This window comes from Clupea harengus, chromosome 20, assembly GCF_900700415.2.
Source record: "Clupea harengus chromosome 20, Ch_v2.0.2, whole genome shotgun sequence".
NCBI lineage: Eukaryota > Metazoa > Chordata > Actinopteri > Clupeiformes > Clupeidae > Clupea > Clupea harengus.
The window spans coordinates 2503032-2521924 of NC_045171.1; the positions used below are offsets into that span (position 1 = coordinate 2503032).

Genomic DNA, 18893 nt, shown 5'->3' on the forward strand with positions numbered 1-18893 from the left:
GCCTTTACTGCCACAAAGTCATTTTTCCAGAGCCTAATTAGCTTGAGCTTCTGAGGAAGAAAAGAAAAAAAAAAAGAAAAAACACACACATTCATCCTTAGCCCCCTATGGTACACAAAACTACCTCCAGCCTCCTGCCGACGTTCGTCTTAACAGTTCAGGTAAGTGCTAAGAGGAAACAAAAGGTGACCGTTTTCACCCGTTCACGACACTACGCTGAAGGAAATGCCATGTGATTGTTTAAGCAGAGTGGCCAGATACAACAGGACAAGAGGACAACTGACAGGTCCTGTTAGCAAATCTATGGCACTGGTTTTCACTTCATTGGACCATATCGTCACACTGCATTAGATAAACATACAGATGTTTCAAGTGTTTTTTGTGTAGTGTATCCGACTGTGATAACATGACGTGGAGGGTGGCATACTAGGCCCAGAAGCAACAAGCTAGCGGTGTGCACTTGTGCTGTGACCATGCTGGCCTGGGACTGTGCCCTTCAGGCTAACATTATGGGATGCAACATCTAACACCTCGAAATGAAAGGTTGCACATAAATCCTCTTTGGCTGTCAGTTTCAACAGCACTAATTCAACAGCTCCTGACTAATTCAGGGTTATATGGAGCTTCCACATGCATATCTCAGTGTCTGAAAGGAGGTGCCCTGCCCCAATGATCCAAACATCAATCTGATTGAGCTATGGCATGCCACAGGCTATCCAGGGTTAGGGGTGAGGGTGGCACATATGAGCCCGGGTTACTCTAGGCATCCAAACCTCTTGTGACTACAGGCCTTTTCACTTAATACAGGTGAATTCACATGTAGTAGTAGTAGACCCAAGTGGTCTGTGAGTGCCTCAGCCATACCCACTTGCCCGCTTCTTCGGCTTTCCCCAGACAACTCCTTTAAATCTCCTTCAAATGACTCTCCTCAAAAACCAAAATCCAACAGAAGCGTTGTGGTTGATTCAGCTACAAAGCCTCTAACAACTAACTCCACTGGTCTTGTGCGAGCTCCGCTACCAGTTCTGCATACTTCAGCTTCTTCCTTTCAAAGGCTACATCAATCGCATCCTCAAAGGGAATCGTTGACTTAATAAAGTAAACAATGCGCTCGCACTCAGAATACAAACACCATATCTGGTCTCATAGCATTCAACTATACTCTGTGGAACTTGAAATTGCTTTTCGACATCAGCCAGCAATCTCTACTCTTGCTTTGCCCCCATTTGCAAGTCTTTTTTGTACATCCCTGGTGTCCACTTTTCTGCCCCTCGAACACAAAACAGATTCTACTGTCCCGGTCATCAACTGGCAAAGATTTTAAAACCTGGTCATGTCTACATGTGTAGCAACCTTGGGTCAAGCTAGTTTTACACCCAGACAGATTGTTTCAATGAGCCAACACCTATACAAAACCTGCAGCTTCCGTCTTCAGCCACCCCCCGACTGACGTTCTGCGGAGTAGGAAGGACATCATAAGTGGCTCCAATGAATTGAATGCGGTGAGCATCCATAGCCCACAATTCTCTCCAGTTAGCATCCATATCCCACAATCCTCTCCAGTTAGCATCCATATCCCACAATCCTCTCCAGTTAGCATCCATATCCCACAATCCTTTAGTTAGCATCCATAGCCCACAATCCTTTACAGTTAGCATCCATAGCCCACAATTATCTCCAGTTAGCATCCATATCCCACAATCCTCTCCAGTTAGCATCCATAGCCCACAATCCTCTCCAGCTGATCTTCCTCATCCCATCATTATGCCGGCACATCCATTGTCCTTGCTTTACCCAAAAGCCACTTCTGCCCGTCTAGTGTCCTGTTCAAAGCTGGGTACCATCTGCCTCCCAAACTGCAAGTACCTCAATTTCGATTCACCAGGCAAGAATCTTATCAATGGCACTAAAAGCCTTAACAACGAATTCTCCAAGCGGTTCAACCTGCCAGTTGGTCACTCAAAGTGGAATTGTAGTGCCTGCCTAAACTCTTCACCGGGTCTCTACAATAGAAGCAATCTACCTCACCATCAAAATAAAATTTCTTCAAACCGGTTTTGCCTCACTGACAGATACACCAACATTCAATCCTTGCCCATTTCAGATCGTCATTCAACTTGGCCAGCCAATAAGTACACGGTACATGATCGAAACATCCAGGATGCCTGCTTTCTGCACAGAAATATCCATCAAGCTTTTTGCCTTCAAAAAGGAGACCAACCTACTTGCTACCACACCAAAAGGTCCTCACTATTTTATGGCATTTTATTTAACTTCTGAATCATAACCCAGTATCTTTCTCTCTCATTTTGTCTCATCTTGATTGGCCCTTCATCCATCCGTGTTTTCCCCTCCTGTTGCCAATTCATCACGAAGGAAAGGTTTTATCAATTGCATTTGTTTTATACAAATAATTACGACATGCAAATAGGAAAAATCCCTTCTGTTTGACATTCAAAAAAAGGATGCCGCGTGTATCGCCTGCTCTGGCACCCCCAGGCTTCAGTCATTAGCCGCTGCGCAGTCATATGTGTAGCTTTAATACCATAATTGCACAGATAATATCAGGGAGCACCTTGGGAGAGTCAAGTCCCCTCTGATATGCGGAAATGACTACCTGCTGAAATATTCCATCGGATGGCTTTTTCATTGCACTTTTTTTTCTCTTTACAGAGTGCTGTGCAATCAGCATATTTTCAAATATCTCGTCTTGTCCGCCAGTGACCAACCCAACAAAAGAAAGGAAGACGGATGACGGAAGGGGGGAGGGATGGTTGAGGAAAAAAAAAAAAAAAGAAACATTTTTATCTCCTCCGAGTAGACGGCAGCTATTCAAAGGGACTCGGTGCAGAACAGCAGACCAAGCAAGCCGCTTCAGAGGAATCACACGACTGAGAAGTCTGAGGGCAGCACAGGGCACTCTGAGAGGGAGAGCGCCATTGTCGGGTGGAAATTACATTACCAGTGTGTGCAATACAGCAATTCTAAAAAGGAGGGGTTTGGGGGGGGTCTGGCAAAAGGATTCAGAGAAACTGTAACTGTAGCTGCTGTTAACCATGTATATCTGTGATATATGTGAACTATATAACAGAACATCAATTAACATTACCGGGGGTAATTCTGAGAGCAAACTGGGCAATCTCCTTCCCTTTGAGTCGGTTTAGGAAGAACGAGATGGTGTACAGAGACACGGCCTACTAAAACGGGGCCAATATTGACGTTGTGGGTACATTTCTCTATGGCTATCTTATATTGGTTACGGAACAGATGCCTATCGCCATTTAAAAAGCATTCAATTACCGGACTTACAATGGCAATTATTGCGGAAGAAAAATGCGAGTAGATGCATCCTTTTTGCTGCATTTTGATCATAAAGTATGAATTATCAAACCGTAAGACTTCTGAAGATGCGGGGAGATTCTAAGAGTCCATTGGCTCATCAGTCATTCATGTGGAAAATGGACAGCTCGTATAAGAGCAGGGCACCATGTGAAGAGGCTGTGATGCAGTTAGCAGAAATACTGTGAAGGGCAAACTGTGAGCCGCACATTTTTATTTTAATAACTCCACAGAGTGATTATTATTTATTATTAGTATTAATTTTAATAACTCCACAGAGTGATTATTTATTATTATTATTATTATTCATTTGAATAACTCCAGAGTGAGGCCAAATGAAAGAACATCAAAATGACAAACGGGTATTTCCAGCTTTGCCATGAGGTTCCGACACACAATGGCAACCGCGAGCAAGCTGAATTAAAATGTTGTAAACAGTTGCTTAAATGACGACTGTAAGGTGGCAAGTATACTCCCACGGACACAGTCTGTCTGTGCATGGTGTGTGCAAGGTAAGCATGTCACACATTTCGTCATCAGCACAGACCACGCGGACTGTTTGCGTTTGGAGACACCTGTGTGGACATCTGAATGCCTGCACCTTTATTCAGAAAGGTTGTGTTTTAGGGTCAATTCCTCTGAATGTTTCACTACAAAGAAAACATATACATCCCCATATCCCATAGGGCTGTGTCTGGATAGTAAACGCATTGCCTTTAAAAGGATTTTTTTTTTTTTTTTTTAAATCAGCATATGAAATTACAGATGACGGATAATCACAAATATTGCAAATATATCTACCAATCAAATAATCGGGCCAACACCTAGCAAAGAGTCTCTAAAATAGGTCCTAAATACCTCCTAAAAGAACCTTTTAACAGCGGGATGAGACAGGCGTCCTAGTAGAACCTTTAAATGTTCTCCCAGGGGACCCGACTAGGAAGCGTTTTCTCTCCCACTGTGAATGTACAAGCGGACCACTTTGGAGGGCCATGCCTCTAGCTGACATGCCCAAGTACATGACAACAGGTATTTGAAAAGAGACAGAGAAGGGGGTTGGGAGTCGGGGACGACAAACAGACAGGTAACAGCTAAGCATTAAAAAGAGCTCAAACCTTTGAGGTGGACTCCTTGAAGTCGTTGAGATTGTCCTGTAGGAATGAATGGAGATGACAGATGAGCTGGAGGGGGTCGGGCACACAGCGGCAGACAGAGAGGGGGGTGGAGGCAGGGCCGGCCGTCACTCAACACAACCCCCCCAAAGACCTTCAAGGAGACTCAAGACTTTCACAGCGTTAGAGGCAGGAAGCCACTGGACTGTTATAACAAAAAGTCATAACAAAGAGAATTTCAAATGAAAGACTTGGCCTATTCTATGGGGTATGTCAGCTGAACATCTAACGGCTTAAAAATAAATAAATAAATAATAAATAAATAAACAAACAGCACAGAGCTGGAATCATACGGATGGTTCACTGAGTCACCAAAGAGCTGATTTAATGTGAAACTCGAGAAGGAAAATGAATTAAATAATACAAATCCACAAACATATTCCTAGCAATTCAAAGTGTGGGTGTTTGTGAGCACTACATCTAAGTGACAACAGCCTGGGATAGGCTTCTGTTTTTAGATGGATGCGAGCCAACCTTTAGGGGGGTGTTGAATTTACAGGAGCCCACTTAGGGGAATCTGTACGTAATGGGATCATGCCAGGTTTGGCAGGAGGTGGGGTGGGGGGGGGGGGAGGTGGAGGTGCGTATAGGAGCACAGTCCCTCCACCCCCACCCCCCTCCCCTCTCGATGAAGCTCTGCAGATCCCTCTGGAGAGGCTGCGCCCACACTCCCGTTTTTCCCCTCCTGTGGCGGCTTGGACGCTTTGCTCCTCGGTGCTTTTTATAAACGCGCCGCCCGCCGCTCACTGGCAGACTCGGGGTCTCGAGCTGCTCCGCTGGTTGGCTGGAGGGCCTGTCTCGCTCTCGCCCGCTCGCTCGCTCGCCCGCTCAGTGCTGCTGCTCCGGAGGCTCTCTGGTGGGGGTGGGGGGTGGAGGAAGGGGCGGATGGGCTCGGGGTCTGGGTCAGGCGTGTGTACGTGTGTGTGTGCGCGTGGGAGGAGAGGGTCGGATTGGGTTAGGTGTGTGTGGGGTGGTTGGCGGGCTTTCTTCCTGAGGCACAGCTCTTCTGGGGAGGCCACAGATGAACGAGCACGGTCTTCTTGCGTAACGGCAGTTGAAGAGGGGGGAGAAGACAACCATGGAGACATAGTGGTGGAGGAGCTGTGAAGAGGTGCTGCATCTCTCCCTGGGTTCAAACAACAGACCGGGTGACACAGCGAGGCGGAAGATCCAACTTCTCCCTCTTCTTCTCCAGCACGCAGACTCTCATCCCTCTCTCCTTTCCAACCACCACCCCCCTCCCCCCACTGCCCCTTCCACCGTGGCGGCCCAGCGACTGGACATCAGGAGGAGACGAAGAGGAAGAAGGAGGAGGATGATGAGGAGGAGGGGGCCTGGGCACCATGCTGACACTCAGCAGCATCTCATCTTCCCGTAGATAAACACACGCACGCACACACACGCATTTCCTTCCGGCTTAGTGCGAGCCAAAACAAAAAACACAAAATGGCAACAATAACAACAACAAAAAGCCGGCGCTTTCTTCGCCAGCTAGGCTTGGAAATGCTGCGCTTGGGGGACACAGCGGGGGGAAAGGAGATCAAAAATTGAAGAAGGTGGGGGTGGGAAAAGGCTCAAAAAATATATATTTAACATCTATATTTACAAACTTACAAAAAGATTTTTGTACACAAAAATTCTCTAAGGCACTTGGGCAGATTTTTCCCCCGTCTACAGCAAGAAAGCTATATCATTTCTTTTTTTCTTTCTTTCTTTTTTTTTTTTTTTTTTTTTTTAACGTGGGAGTAAAAAAAGAAATGAACTGCTATATTTGAACATATGAATCTTTTTGGCAAGTCCTTAAATCTTTATCATAGAAAAATTATTATCTACACCAGAAACGGAGATCTCACGAGGCGTTTCCAAGAAGAAAAAAAAAGAGACAAAAAAAAGTCCATATGATGCTTAGACGAAGCTTTTTCATTCACCCCCACCACTGAAGACAGAGAGCTCCTCCTCCTCCTTCGTTGGTGCTCCCTCTTATATCTCTCTCCCTCTCGTTTTCTCTCTCTTTCATTTTCTCTTTCTTTCTCTCTCTCTCCCTCTCTGCGTTGGCAGGAGGTGCAGGGACGACCAACGCTGGGGGAAAACAGCACGTGCTCCCTCTCGCTCCCGCTCCTGCTCCTCTCTCTCCGACCAGGAAGGGACAAGAGGAAACAAGGGCACAGGTCTCCTCAGGCTATACTAACCTTAACAGTGGAGGAGTGGGATGGTGAAGAGTGGGTGTCGAGCTTTCGTCTCTTTAGCTCTGGGGGAAGAGAAAGAGAAAGAGAGAGAGAGAGAGAGAGAGAGAGAGAGAGAGAGAGAGAGAGAGAGGGAGGGAGGGAGGGAGGAGAGAATAAGAATCAGTTAGCAAAGGGAAGCAATTATTTTACCCATCAGGGCAGGCTAGTAAATACACACAAGAGTGTGATTGTGTGTGTGTGTGTGTGTGTGTGTGTACACAGACAATAAAACAAGAGGGAACACATCACAAACTAAGGCGACGTCTTCAGAGCAGGGAGATGCTCTTTCTTGCTCTACCAGATTTGGGGAAACTCCCTGCAAAGCTGTGGTGTTCTCTACGACCGCAAATAACCCCGCATCAACAAAACTCTTCCTGAACCGTTTGCCGTTTTTAAAAAGATATTGACTTATGGCCGCCATTTTACAGAGGGAATTACAGCTGATGATGTACGAGCAGGTCTTCCTGGCGCGGGGTAGTGTTTCTTCAGCGCAGGGTTGGGAACTAAACTCAGCGTGTCATATTTATGTAGATCATTTTCCATGTGAAATATAGATGAGCCTAAAGACGGCTTAAATGATATGAAGATAAATATGACAAGCTGAAGCTCACTACTCTAACTCCGTCGAGTCTCTTTGTTTGGTTTGTGTTCTCCGTCTCCCTTCCACCTTTAAAGTCTTCAGCACTTCCGTGTCTCCCTGTCGCTATCTTAGCGTCTTCTATTAGCATGGTGTTTCCAGACCCAATGTGCGGTCTTGACATACTTCACAAGCATTTGTTTCAAAGCCCGCAGTACTATTGAAATGTATTCGCTCAACCACATTCTATAACTTAGTGAAAGGACAAATACAAATCTGGCAGACTGGAATGTTCCCAGTTGCGTTCCATGACTTATTTTTGTGAAACCTGTGCCGAGATGTGGTCTGGTTGAACCGGCCTGTGTTAAGTAGCTAAGTGGCAGCCAGGTCAAATTCTCTAAATGCTAACAAAAAGGTGCTTCAATATTTCCTTGCTTATCTCCTTTAGCATAGGGAACACCGGACCGCACCCGGAAGGAAAGGAGATAATACCACCCCACATCTCCTTGCGGCAGCAACATTAAAAGACCCACGTCAATAACATCCTTCGTCGCATAATTATGAGGCTTAAAGTGTAAGTGCGGTCAGATTCTCTTAGCACTACAGAAGTCCTAATGAAGTCCTACTCCCCTTCACATCTTACCTTGACCTCATGGCGTTTTTTATCGAGGTCAATGAAAGGTGATTAAGAAAGGACGTAGGACATCATTGTTTTGACTATCCAACCACAGCCAGTATCCCTCATTCCCTCCCTTTGGTCTCTTCCTCCCTCCCTCCCTCCGGTCCCTCCCTCTCTCTCCCTCTTACCCCGCTCAGAGTCGGCTCCGTCAGAGCGGGCGGCGGGGGACTTGAGGGCCCCAGCGGCGGTGCTCTTCTCTCCCTTGCTGCTGCTGCTGCTGCTGCTCTCCTTGCTCTTGCTCTCCTTCCCGTCGCTGCGCTCCTCCTTCCCTCCGTCGCCACCTTTGCTCTTCTCCTCCTTCTGCTGCTTCTCCTCCTTGCGCTGCTTGTCCCTCTCCGCCTTGGGGGTCTTGTCGCGGCCGTCTCCGCCCTTGTCTCCGCCGCTGCTGTCCCTGGTGGAGCGCTCGTCCTTGGGCTGCTGCTTGTCCTTGCCCCCGGCCTTGGACTCCGGGGTGCTTCCCGGGGCCTTGTCCTTCTTGTCCTTCTTGTCCTTGGCGCCCTTCTCCTTCTCCTTCTCCTCCTTCTCCTTGCTGGATTTGGTGCTGAGGGACGGCAGACAAACAAAGACCACGTTAGAACTACAGATGCACTAGAGATGCATTTCCACAAGATAACGCAAAGTGGGATTGCTCTACCGCAGCAGAGGATCCCTAACCCAGCTAATGACAGATCACACAGCCCCAGCCCTACCCACACTTGAGTCATATTTGGCCAACATGCTGGGCTAATACGCAGAGGAAACTCGTTGGCTTTTGTGCTGAGGGCACACAGAGAACATAGACTTTAGACACATCTAATGAGAACCGACTTTAGAACTTCAAAATTCCGAAACAGCAAGGAAACGCACATTTTATGACGAGCTTGAATAATTGGACGTCTTTAAAGCCAAGAATGAGCCTGACTGGTTACATGCCGTATGTCACCTGACTAATGTCATCTTGTTTGGGAGATGACTGCTGCAATCTACAGACATGTGTGCTCAGCAGGTCTTCCCTGACCCTGTTTTTGGTGAATTATTCACCTCCCTTCCCCCTGGTGACGGCTGACAGAGGCACTTCCCCTGACCTCGGCAAACTTGCACTCAACTCCCCCCTCAGGAATCCATTACTCCCTCATTATCTTCACACTGTTTCTAACCTAAATAAATGACCTGCATTTCTTCCCTTCCCAACCTCCTTCTCCCTCCTCGGCCCAACGGGCACAATGCACTATGAAATACTTCTATTAAAGCGCCGCTCAACGCAGCTCATTTAACGGACTCTCCTGCCAACTGTCAAAACACATTAAGCGGAGTGGGCTAGAGAGAGAGGCCTCTCTTCATCCTCAGCCCCGTTCCTAAGACAGCTCCATTTAATGAAACAGTAGCGCGGGCAGAAGCCCCGGAACACGGACCAATGTGATTATCAAAGCACGGGCTTGGCACAAGAAGTGTGGAAGGGCGATTGCTTTCTACGTATTCTTCCTTCACTGCTGTGAGAGAGGGTGTGAAATAATAAAGGTGCTCAGTACAGACCTGAGGGCCCGTACCTCCAGTAATGTGATAGAAGAAGAAGATGATGAGAGTGTGTGTGTGTGTGTGTGTGTGTGTGTGTGTGTGTGTGTGTGTGTGTGTGTGTGTGTGTGTGTGTGTGTGTGCGCGTGTGTGCGCGTGTGTGTGTGTGTGAGACAGGGTCAGGTGGAGGGTTTGTGTAGTGGTTACCTGTTTGGGGTGGGTGTGTGTGTGTGTGTGTGTGTGTGTGTGTGTGAGAGACAGGGTCAGGTGGAGGGTTGGTGTAGTGGTTACCTGTTTGGGGGGTGTGTGTGGGTGTGTGTGTGTGTGTGTGTAGTGGTTACCTGTTTGGGGTGTGTGTGTGTGTGTGTGTGTGTGTGTGTGTGTGTGTAGTGGTTACCTGTTTGGGGTGCTGCTGCCGTTGCTGCTGCTGCTGGCTTTGGAGGCTGCGCTGGTGCTCTTACTGCCACTCTTAGCTGTCTGAGACTTGTCCTTCGATTTCTCTGTGAGCCCAGAGAGAGAGAGAGAGAGAGAGAGAGAGAGAGAGAGAGAGAGAGAGAGAGAGAAATAGAGAGAGAGAGAGAGAGAGAGAGAGAGAGAGAAATAGAGAGAGAGAGAGAGAGAAATAGAGAGAGAGAGAGAGAAAGAAAGAGAGAGAGCAATTTTCATAAATGACAGCATTGTTCACTAATGGCAGAAACACTTGACACGCGCTTAAGTGAAAGAACAAAAAAAACTGAAGCCAAAAAACCCGGCGATATATGCTGGCATCTCCCCCCACAGTGGCCACAGAGTGCCTCAACGGGAACGCCAGCGCTACAGGGTCTCCCTGCTGGAGAAAGCAGGGGTGGACGGCCGGGAGAGTTTATGTGGACATGATGGACACTGCTGCAAACGGCGAGCATCCTTCAGCTGCCATTGCGGCGCTCATAAAGAGTGAGGGAGAGGAGAGGCGAGGCGGTGCCTGGCGGACGTGAATGATTCAAGCCCGCGCTCGCCGAGTCCTCTGGAGGGGCCAATCATGAATTTATGGGTGCGTGCGCAGGTTAGAATAATGAGCCACAGAAGCACTAGCCTATCAGGAACGTGGGATTCTGAAGAACACAAACCAAACATGTCTGTACGGTTCGTGAAGGGGGAGGGATCATTTCAAAAACGATTGAATTGAACTGTACTGAATTGAACTGTACTGAACTGTACTGAATTGAACTGTACTGAACTGTATTGAATTGAATTGAACTGTATTGAATTGAAGTGTACTGAATTGAAGTGTACTGAACTGTATTGAATTGAAGTGTACTGAATTGAACTGTACTGAATTGAACTGTACTGAATTGAACTGAACTGAACTGAACTGAAGTGTACTGAATTGAACTGTACTGAATTGAACTGTACTGAATTGACATCTGAAAGTCCCCTGCAGCGTGGCACACATAACATGGAGTTATTAGGGCCTCCGGTGGACTAACAGAGAGACACTGTGACGTCTGTGTGGGTTTCTCCGTGTCCGTGTCCAGAAGTCTTACCTGCGTCGTCTCCGTTGCCCTCGTCGGCCTTGCCCGTGCTGGCGCTGGCGGCGGGCCCCTTGGCGGAGCTGGCGGGGCCGTTCTGCAGGCTGGCGGGGGTGGCGCTGCGGCTGGGCGGCGGAGGCTCCTTGTGGTGGAACTCGTTCTCGGGCACCATGTGCGCTTTCCTGCCTTTCAACTGCCCTGAGTAACTGAGAGGTCACACAGAGGTCACACAGAGTGTCAATGGGAGAGGAGGGGGGGGGGGGGGGGACAGGCGCAAGAGTAACTGAGAGGTCACACAGAGTGTCAATGGGAGAGGAGGGGGAGGGGGGGGGACAGGCGCAAGGACACACACATATGGAAGCAACACACGGGGAGAGGACATCTAAACACAATCGAACCACCACCCCCACACACACACACAGCATAGCAGCCCTGAAGGGAAGGCAGACTCAGGACCAACCCCAGACCAACTGTAGTGACGGGGGAGTCACTGCCCTGGGACAGTAACCCTGTGCCCTGACCTCAACACCAAAGGGCCAGGCTCACCGGCAGACGAGAGTAAACCGTACCGACGGCATACCGTCACACCTCAGAGCCTGTGCTTCAACATGGAGAGGGAACACACACACACACACACACACACACACACACACTCTCTCCTGTTGTCTGAAGATGATGGAGAAGGTGGAGACGCACTAATCTGGCCAACACGCACTGATTTCCTCGCTCCATAAATAGACGCCACCGGGGCGACCTGCGTGCCCCTCCTCCTCTTCCCCGTCCTCGGGAGACGGGAGACGGGAGACGGGGCCGCCGGAACTCATTTGCCTGCAGATGACAATTAGCGCCTTCTGGAATGAGCCCACCCACCCGCTTGAAAAACACAAGCCCTTAAAAACAACCCTGAGGCAGTGGGCTTGATGAACACCCGCTGGTCAGGGGGGAGATGGGATGGGATGGGGGTGGGAGTGTCCCTAGGGGCTGTTGGCATCCTCCCGAGGACCTGCTCAGCTGGGGCTGGTGGTGGCGGGGGTGAGAGTAGCTCGTTAAGATTGATAACTGATAAGATGGCTTCATCATGACCAGACAAAGGCCAGCGTGCTCGCTACAAGACGCCGCCATTGAGTTAATGGTATTCATTAAGCGTGGCTGGGCGAGGATGTGCCTCCTTTACGGCAGCCCTGACCTTATCCTGCCTCTGCATTATCAGCCAGCCACGCCAGCCAGCCACGCACGCAGATGAACGACCAGGGCAGAGAGAGGGGGAGGAGGAGGAGGAGGAGGGGCGCCTGATAAACGACAGGCAGGGGGAGAGAAACTAATGGAGACAGAAGAGAGAGAGAGAGGGGGAGAGAGAGAGAGAGAGAGAGAGAGAGAGAGAGACAGAAGAAAGAGAGAGAGAGAGAGACAGAAGAGAGAGAGAGAGAGAGAGGAACAGGAGAGAGAGAGAGACAGAAGAAAGAGAGAGAGAGAGAGAGAGAGAGAGAGAGAGAGAGAGAGAGAGAGAGAGAGAGAGAGAGAGAGAGAGAGAGAGAGAGTGAGTGAGTGAGTGAGTGAGTGAGTGAGTGAGTGAGTGAGTGAGAGAGAGAGAGAGAGAGAGGAACAGGAGAGCAGACAACAGATAGAGAGAAGTGAAAGATATGAGAAGGAGGAATGGCAAGGGACCGGAGAAGCTTTTTTTTCCTGTGTGAGTCAACGGTGACAGTCCCTGTGGCACGCCCTGGGCCCGCCGTCCCCGAGAAGATTAGGCTCTGGGCTCTGGGCTCTTGGGGCGAGTGGTGCACCTCTGAACTAATGGCTCTAACGCCACAGAGCCCGTCACACACCTGGGGGGGAACACGCTTCAGTCTCTCACAGGGAACACTCAGAGAGAGGGAGAGAGAGGGAGAGAGAGAGATAGAGAGAGAAGGACAGAGATAGAGGGAGAGAGAGATAGAGAGGGGGAGAGGGAGAAGGACAGAGGGAGAGAGGCTGGGAAAGGCAATTGTGTTCTATCAGTCTGCTTCCTCATAAGTGAAGGGTCTGGGCTGTGCAGGTGGAGGGAGAGGTGGGCTTTGAGGTGGGACAGGGGGCTGGTGTTGGTGCTCTCAGCCAGCGGGGGTGGAGGGAGAGGTGGAGGGAGAGGTGGGCTTTGAGGTGGGACAGGGGGCTGGTGTTGGTGCTCTCAGCCAGCGGGGGTGGAGGGAGAGGTGGGCTTTGAGGTGGGACAGGGGGCTGGTGTTGGTGCTCTCAGCCAGCGGGGGTGGAGGGAGAGGTGGGCTTTGAGGTGGGACAGGGGGCTGGTGTTGGTGCTCTCAGCCAGCGGGGGTGGAGGGAGAGGTGGGCTTTGAGGTGGGACAGGGGGCTGGTGTTGGTGCTCTCAGCCAGCGGGGGTGGAGGGAGAGGTGGGCTTTGAGGTGGGACAGGGGGCTGGTGTTGGTGCTCTCAGCCAGCGGGGTGGAGGGAGAGGTGGGCTTTGAGGTGGGACAGGGGGCTGGTGTTGGTGCTCTCAGCCAGCGGGGGTGGAGGGAGAGGTGGGCTTTGAGGTGGGACAGGGGGCTGGTGTTGGTGCTCTCAGCCAGCGGGGGTGGATGGGAGAATGCCTTCCACTTCACAAGCCACTCAGTCAGGCACTCAGTACCACAGAGACAGGGACCGGTGCAGCCTAGGCTTCACACCAGAAACACCACACAACTCTGGTACAGAGACAATTACACACAGTCAACCACACACACACACAGTCAACCACACACACACACACACACACACACACACACACACACACACACACACACACAGAGTCAACCACTCACACACACACACACACACACACACAGTCAAACACACACACACACACACACAGTCAAACACACACACACTAACAAGCAAGCACACCCACAAAAAATGAACCACACATTGAAACAAACACATACACATACTTTCAATATGCACACACAGACACACACATATTAAGCATTCAGTAGCCTTATTAGGTGGTTAAACCCATCTGAGGTACAGTAAGCAGGTGTAGCAGGTCTGAGTGGCCAGGGGACTGGCATGTGGTGTGGTTACCCCATGGCTAACGCGTAGAGGTCAGAGGTCAGAGGTCGTGTGGTTACCCCATGGCTAACACATAGAGGTCAGAGGTCGTGTGGTTACCCCATGGCTAACACATAGAGGTCAGAGGTCGTGTGGTGTGGTTACCCCATGGCTAACACATAGAGGTCGTGTGGTGTGGTTACCCCATGGCTAACACACAGAGGTCGTGTGGTGTGGTGTGGTTACCCCATGGCTAACACATAGAGGTCGTGTGGTGTGGTGTGGTTACCCCATGGCTAAGGCGTAGAGGTCAAAGGTCGTGTGGTGTGGTTACCCCATGGCTAACGCGTAGAGGTCAGAGGTCGTGTGGTGTGGTGTGGTTACCCCATGGCTAATGCGTAGAGGTCAGAGGTCGTGTGGTGTGGTGTGGTTACCCCATGGCTAACGCGTAGAGGTCGTGTGGTGTGGTGTGGTTACCCCATGGCTAACACCTAGAGGTCAGAGGTCGTGTGGTTACCCCATGGCTAACACATAGAGGTCAGAGGTCGTGTGGTGTGGTTACCCCATGGCTAACACCTAGAGGTCAGAGGTCGTGTGGTTACCCCATGGCTAACACACAGAGGTCGTGTGGTGTGGTGTGGTTACCCCATGGCTAACACATAGAGGTCGTGTGGTGTGGTGTGGTTACCCCATGGCTAAGGCGTAGAGGTCAAAGGTCGTGTGGTGTGGTTACCCCATGGCTAACGCGTAGAGGTCAGAGGTCGTGTGGTGTGGTGTGGTTACCCCATGGCTAATGCGTAGAGGTCAGAGGTCGTGTGGTGTGGTGTGGTTACCCCATGGCTAACGCGTAGAGGTCGTGTGGTGTGGTGTGGTTACCCCATGGCTAAGGCGTAGAGGTTGTGTGGTGTGGTTACCCCATGGCTAACACATAGAGGTCAGAGGTCGTGTGGTGTGGTTACCCCATGGCTAACACCTAGAGGTCAGAGGTCGTGTGGTTACCCCATGGCTAACACCTAGAGGTCAGAGGTCGTGTGGTGTGGTTACCCCATGGCTAACGCGTAGAGGTCGGGCCTCTTCTCCTTCTCCTCCTGGCAGATCTTGAGCACGCGGCACTCCAGCGCCTGCCCCAGGTTCAGCACTTTGGGGTAGAAGGGCAGGATCTTGGTCAGCACGATGAGGATGTTGCGGATGTGTGTGTACTCGCCCGTCTCCAGACAATGGACCGACGCCTGAGGGGCAGAAGAAAGATGATGTCAGAAGAGTTTGTTCATTTGGGTGTCTGCTGAATTATCACATTTCCCAAATTATGACTAATATTAGCCTTCTGTCCAACATTCAATCATGCAGCTTGAACACTCGCCCGGCAGGGAAGTAAAAAGCCCTCCCCTGCCACGGAAGTGGTGTGTGTGTGTGTGTGTGTGTGTGTGTGTGTGTGTGTGTGTGTGTGTGTGTGTGTGTGTGTGTGTGTGTGTGGTGCCGGAGGGGGCGGCCGCGCGGCGTGCGCTTGATGAACACTCACTTTGGTCAGCTTGTAGTGCCATTTGTGCACAACATGGCGGAAGTTCTCGTAGTCCAGCTGGTCTGCCTTGTTCCCGCCGTCGAAGCCGCTGGCGCGGAAGATGGTGACGAAGCCCGGGTAGTTCCCACATTCCTAGCCAGAGAGGAGAGAATGAGACGCGCCGCACCGCACCGCACTTCAACCGGGGAACAAACAGCGGAGAAAAACAGAAACGCAGAAAAGACTGAAAAGATGAAGCCCCTTGATGAGGACGGCGTGGGTGGACAGACACGGAGAGAGCAGGCGGGAGGATCAGGGGCCACGCAGATGCTTATGGAGCGCAACAGAGCCTTCATCAAGGGCTATTGTTCCCATTTCTTCTGCCTATGCCTCGAAGTGTGTGTGTGTGTGTGTGTGTGTTTGGGAGGATGCGTTGGCAAAGGTGGCGTATGTTTTTGAGCTTGCATTGCCGAGTCCGTGTGCAAACTGTTTCTGGGCAAACTGCTGTGAGTGGGTCTGCCTGTACTGGCATAGGAGACTGATTAGAGCTGGCATGGGTTATGGCAAAATGGGGTGTGTGTGTGTGTGTGTTTTGGACCATGCAGGTTTGAATGGGTGATTAACGTCTCGCAGATGTCTCAGTAAAAGTAGTCTGCCTGCGTGTCGCTGTGTGTGAGTGAGAGTGAGTGCAAGTGTGTGTGTGTGTGTGTCTACCTTCTCGTAGATGGCGCGGTCACTGTGCCAGCGTGTCACTGTTTCCAACATGCAGCACAGGAAGCGACCGTAGCGCCGAGACTCATTCTCCGTGCAGCTCGCCACCGTGTAGATGATGTCAGAAAACACCTGAGAGAGAGAGAGAGAGAGAGAGAGAGAGAGAGAGAGGGAGGGAGGGAGAGAGAGAGAGAGAGAGAGAGAGAAAGAACGAAAGAAAGAAAGAAAGAAAGAGAGAGAGAGAGAAAAAAGAGGAGGAGGAGGGGAAGATGAGTTGCATGTAGAGATGAGGGAGGAAAATAATAAAGGGAGAGAATATGAGAAAATGTTTGCGAGACAAAGTGTTCTCAGGTCTCAGAGCACAGGAGAAATCCCATCACACAGCGTAATCAAGTTTAATAGCCTTTCACACCACGGCGCCTTAACACACGCAATTAAAGCAAGCGCTTCACACTTTCAGACGCAGTGTGACATCGCAAAGTTCATAAACAAAATCAAAGAGAGAGTGTGTGTGAGTGTGTTTCAAGAGCGCTACTACTCATCTCGTCAGCACACACACACACACACACACACACACACACACAGGGGATTCGGAGCACATTAAGGTCTCATTACTTATTAAAAATGAAGCCGCCAGTTCAGAGTTTTTGGTCGGCGGTCATATTTGCCACGGCATCCAACACTACGCCTCACACTTTATACTGTGTCTAAACACCAGCAGCACCAACATTAACAGCCAAACAGGCCAACTCCAGATAGATAGCATGATGAGCCAACATCTACTGGCCCGTCCCTCGGCTCTCATGAGTCCAATTGGGGTTCTGGTTACTAATGAGAGAGGTGTCTTAAGTTCAACACATCCACCGATGGTTTTGGCACTGCCACAGCAGATCTGACAGACACTAGTAACAGCCTCGTGATAAAGTCTCCTCTAGTTCTTCCCCACTGGCCAGCCCTCTGATATTCATGGATGTTATGACGTAGACGTAAATGTTATGCATATGATGGATTGTAAAAACAAAACACATTTCGTCCCCCGAAGAGAAAATAAAATCATAACTGATGCAACTTTTCCCAGGAATCAGAACTATACCGACGGAGAAGTCCGACTACCAACATATAGCAGGAGGGGTATAACATCTGGCACAGTTAGCACTCAGAGGATGCTCCTGTGGACAGTGGGGGTGTGGGGTGGAGGGGTGGGGGTGCACTCACTCGGTCGTAGCACAGCAGGGTGCAGAAGTTGGGGGCCTTCTGCTGGTGCACGAGCTCCACGAAGCGGGCGCAGTAGACGGCATCGATGGCGGAGAACACACAGCGGGGGAAGAGACAGAGCTGCAGGAACTTGGTGATGGTCTCATTCTTGGTGGATTCTGGAGAGAGGGATGGGAGAACGGAACAAACAGGAAGGGGGGAGGAGAGAGGAGTCAAATTAAAAAGAGGGAGAGAGATAAGGGGGGAGGATCACGAGGGACCCAGGGAGAGAGAGAAGGGAGGACAAAGAGGAGGAATAAAGAGGGAGAGGTGGAGGGGAAAACGAGACCGGAACGCCAAGGGGAGAGATAAAGAGAGAGAGTGAGAAAAAAGGGACAATCAAGAAAAAGTGGGTCACCCCCAGCCTCATATTTGAAGAGAAGCCAATCAGCACTTGGGCTGTAAGACTTTTCACTCGCTTTAGAGAGGCGGCCATTTTGGCTCCGCTAGTTTCTCGGCGAGCTTAGCGCGGGAGACTTACTGGCGAGCAACCAGTTGTCCTTCTCCAGCTTGAGGCGGTGCAGCACACGTTGGACGTGCTCCAGCTGCTTCTTCTCCTCCTCCAGCAGCTTGTCCTGCAGAACGGTGCAGCGCTCCGTCTCCTTCTTCTTCTTGTTCATAGGCTGAGAGAGAGAGAGAGAGAGAGGGAGAGAGGGAGGGAGAGAGAGAGGGAGAGAGAGGGGGGGGAGAGAGAGGGGGGGGGGGGAGAGAGAGAGGGCGAGGGGGAGAGGGAGAGAGAGAGAGAGATATGAGGGGGGGAGGGAGAGAGAGAGAGAGAGAGAGAGAGGGAGATGGAGAGAGAGAGAGAGAGAGAGAGAAAGAGGGAGATGGAGGGAGAGAGAGAGAGAGAGAAAGAGGGAGATGGAGGGAGAGAGAGAGAGAGAGAGAGAGAGAGGGAGATGGAGAGAGAGAGAGAGAGAGAAAGAGGGAGATGGAGGGAGAGAGAGAGAGAGAGAGAGGGGGGGGGGGGGGGGGGGGGGGGGGGGGGGGGAGAGAGGATATGAGGGGGGGAGAGGGAGAGGGGAGAGAGAGAGAGAGAGAGAGACAGAGAAGAGATCATGGATGGAGGGGAGATAAAGAAAGAAGGGATGAAGAGAGATGGTGGATGAAAGACAGAGAGGGTAGTGGTAAAGGGGAATTGGAGGAGGGGGAAGAAAATGCAAATAAGTACACCACCACAACAGCACAGGGACATAAACAACAAACAAACAAACAAACAAACATGGCTGACTTCAGGCAGTTTTTTATTGCACAATATAATATAATATAATATAATATTCACAAATATTCTCTCATATCCCGTGTGTGTGTCTGCACCCCAGTGCCTCACCATCTCCGTGTTCTCCTCGATGGCCTTCATCTGGGCCTTGAGCTTGTTGACCTCGCGCTCGTAGGCGGTGTGCGGCACGGCCAGGTCGTAC

The 18893-nt window shown here is 50.4% G+C and overlaps 1 protein-coding gene and 1 long non-coding RNA gene across 3 annotated transcripts in view; one reads left to right on the top strand and one right to left on the bottom strand.

Moving 5' to 3' along the window:
• The window catches only part of thoc2 (THO complex 2), a 58687-nt gene that overhangs the window by 5138 nt on the left and 34656 nt on the right, over positions 1 to 18893 (bottom strand). For both annotated transcript variants that reach the window (XM_031587143.2, XM_031587142.2), the window contains exons 23-33: positions 18803 to 18893; positions 17954 to 18095; positions 17434 to 17591; positions 16222 to 16350; positions 15529 to 15660; positions 15054 to 15238; positions 11007 to 11197; positions 9881 to 9983; positions 8121 to 8533; positions 6701 to 6759; positions 4455 to 4490 (exon numbers count right to left, since the gene is read on the bottom strand). The exon at positions 18803 to 18893 is cut by the window's right edge and continues 188 nt beyond it. In XM_031587143.2, coding sequence (XP_031443003.1) covers positions 4455 to 4490; positions 6701 to 6759; positions 8121 to 8533; positions 9881 to 9983; positions 11007 to 11197; positions 15054 to 15238; positions 15529 to 15660; positions 16222 to 16350; positions 17434 to 17591; positions 17954 to 18095; positions 18803 to 18893 — 1639 coding nt within the window. The remainder of the gene's footprint in view (positions 1 to 4454; positions 4491 to 6700; positions 6760 to 8120; positions 8534 to 9880; positions 9984 to 11006; positions 11198 to 15053; positions 15239 to 15528; positions 15661 to 16221; positions 16351 to 17433; positions 17592 to 17953; positions 18096 to 18802) is intronic.
• LOC116225183 lies at positions 13980 to 14402 on the top strand. Its single transcript, XR_004165967.1, has 3 exons — positions 13980 to 14062; positions 14110 to 14194; positions 14364 to 14402. It is a non-coding gene; the product is annotated as an uncharacterized LOC116225183 (long non-coding RNA).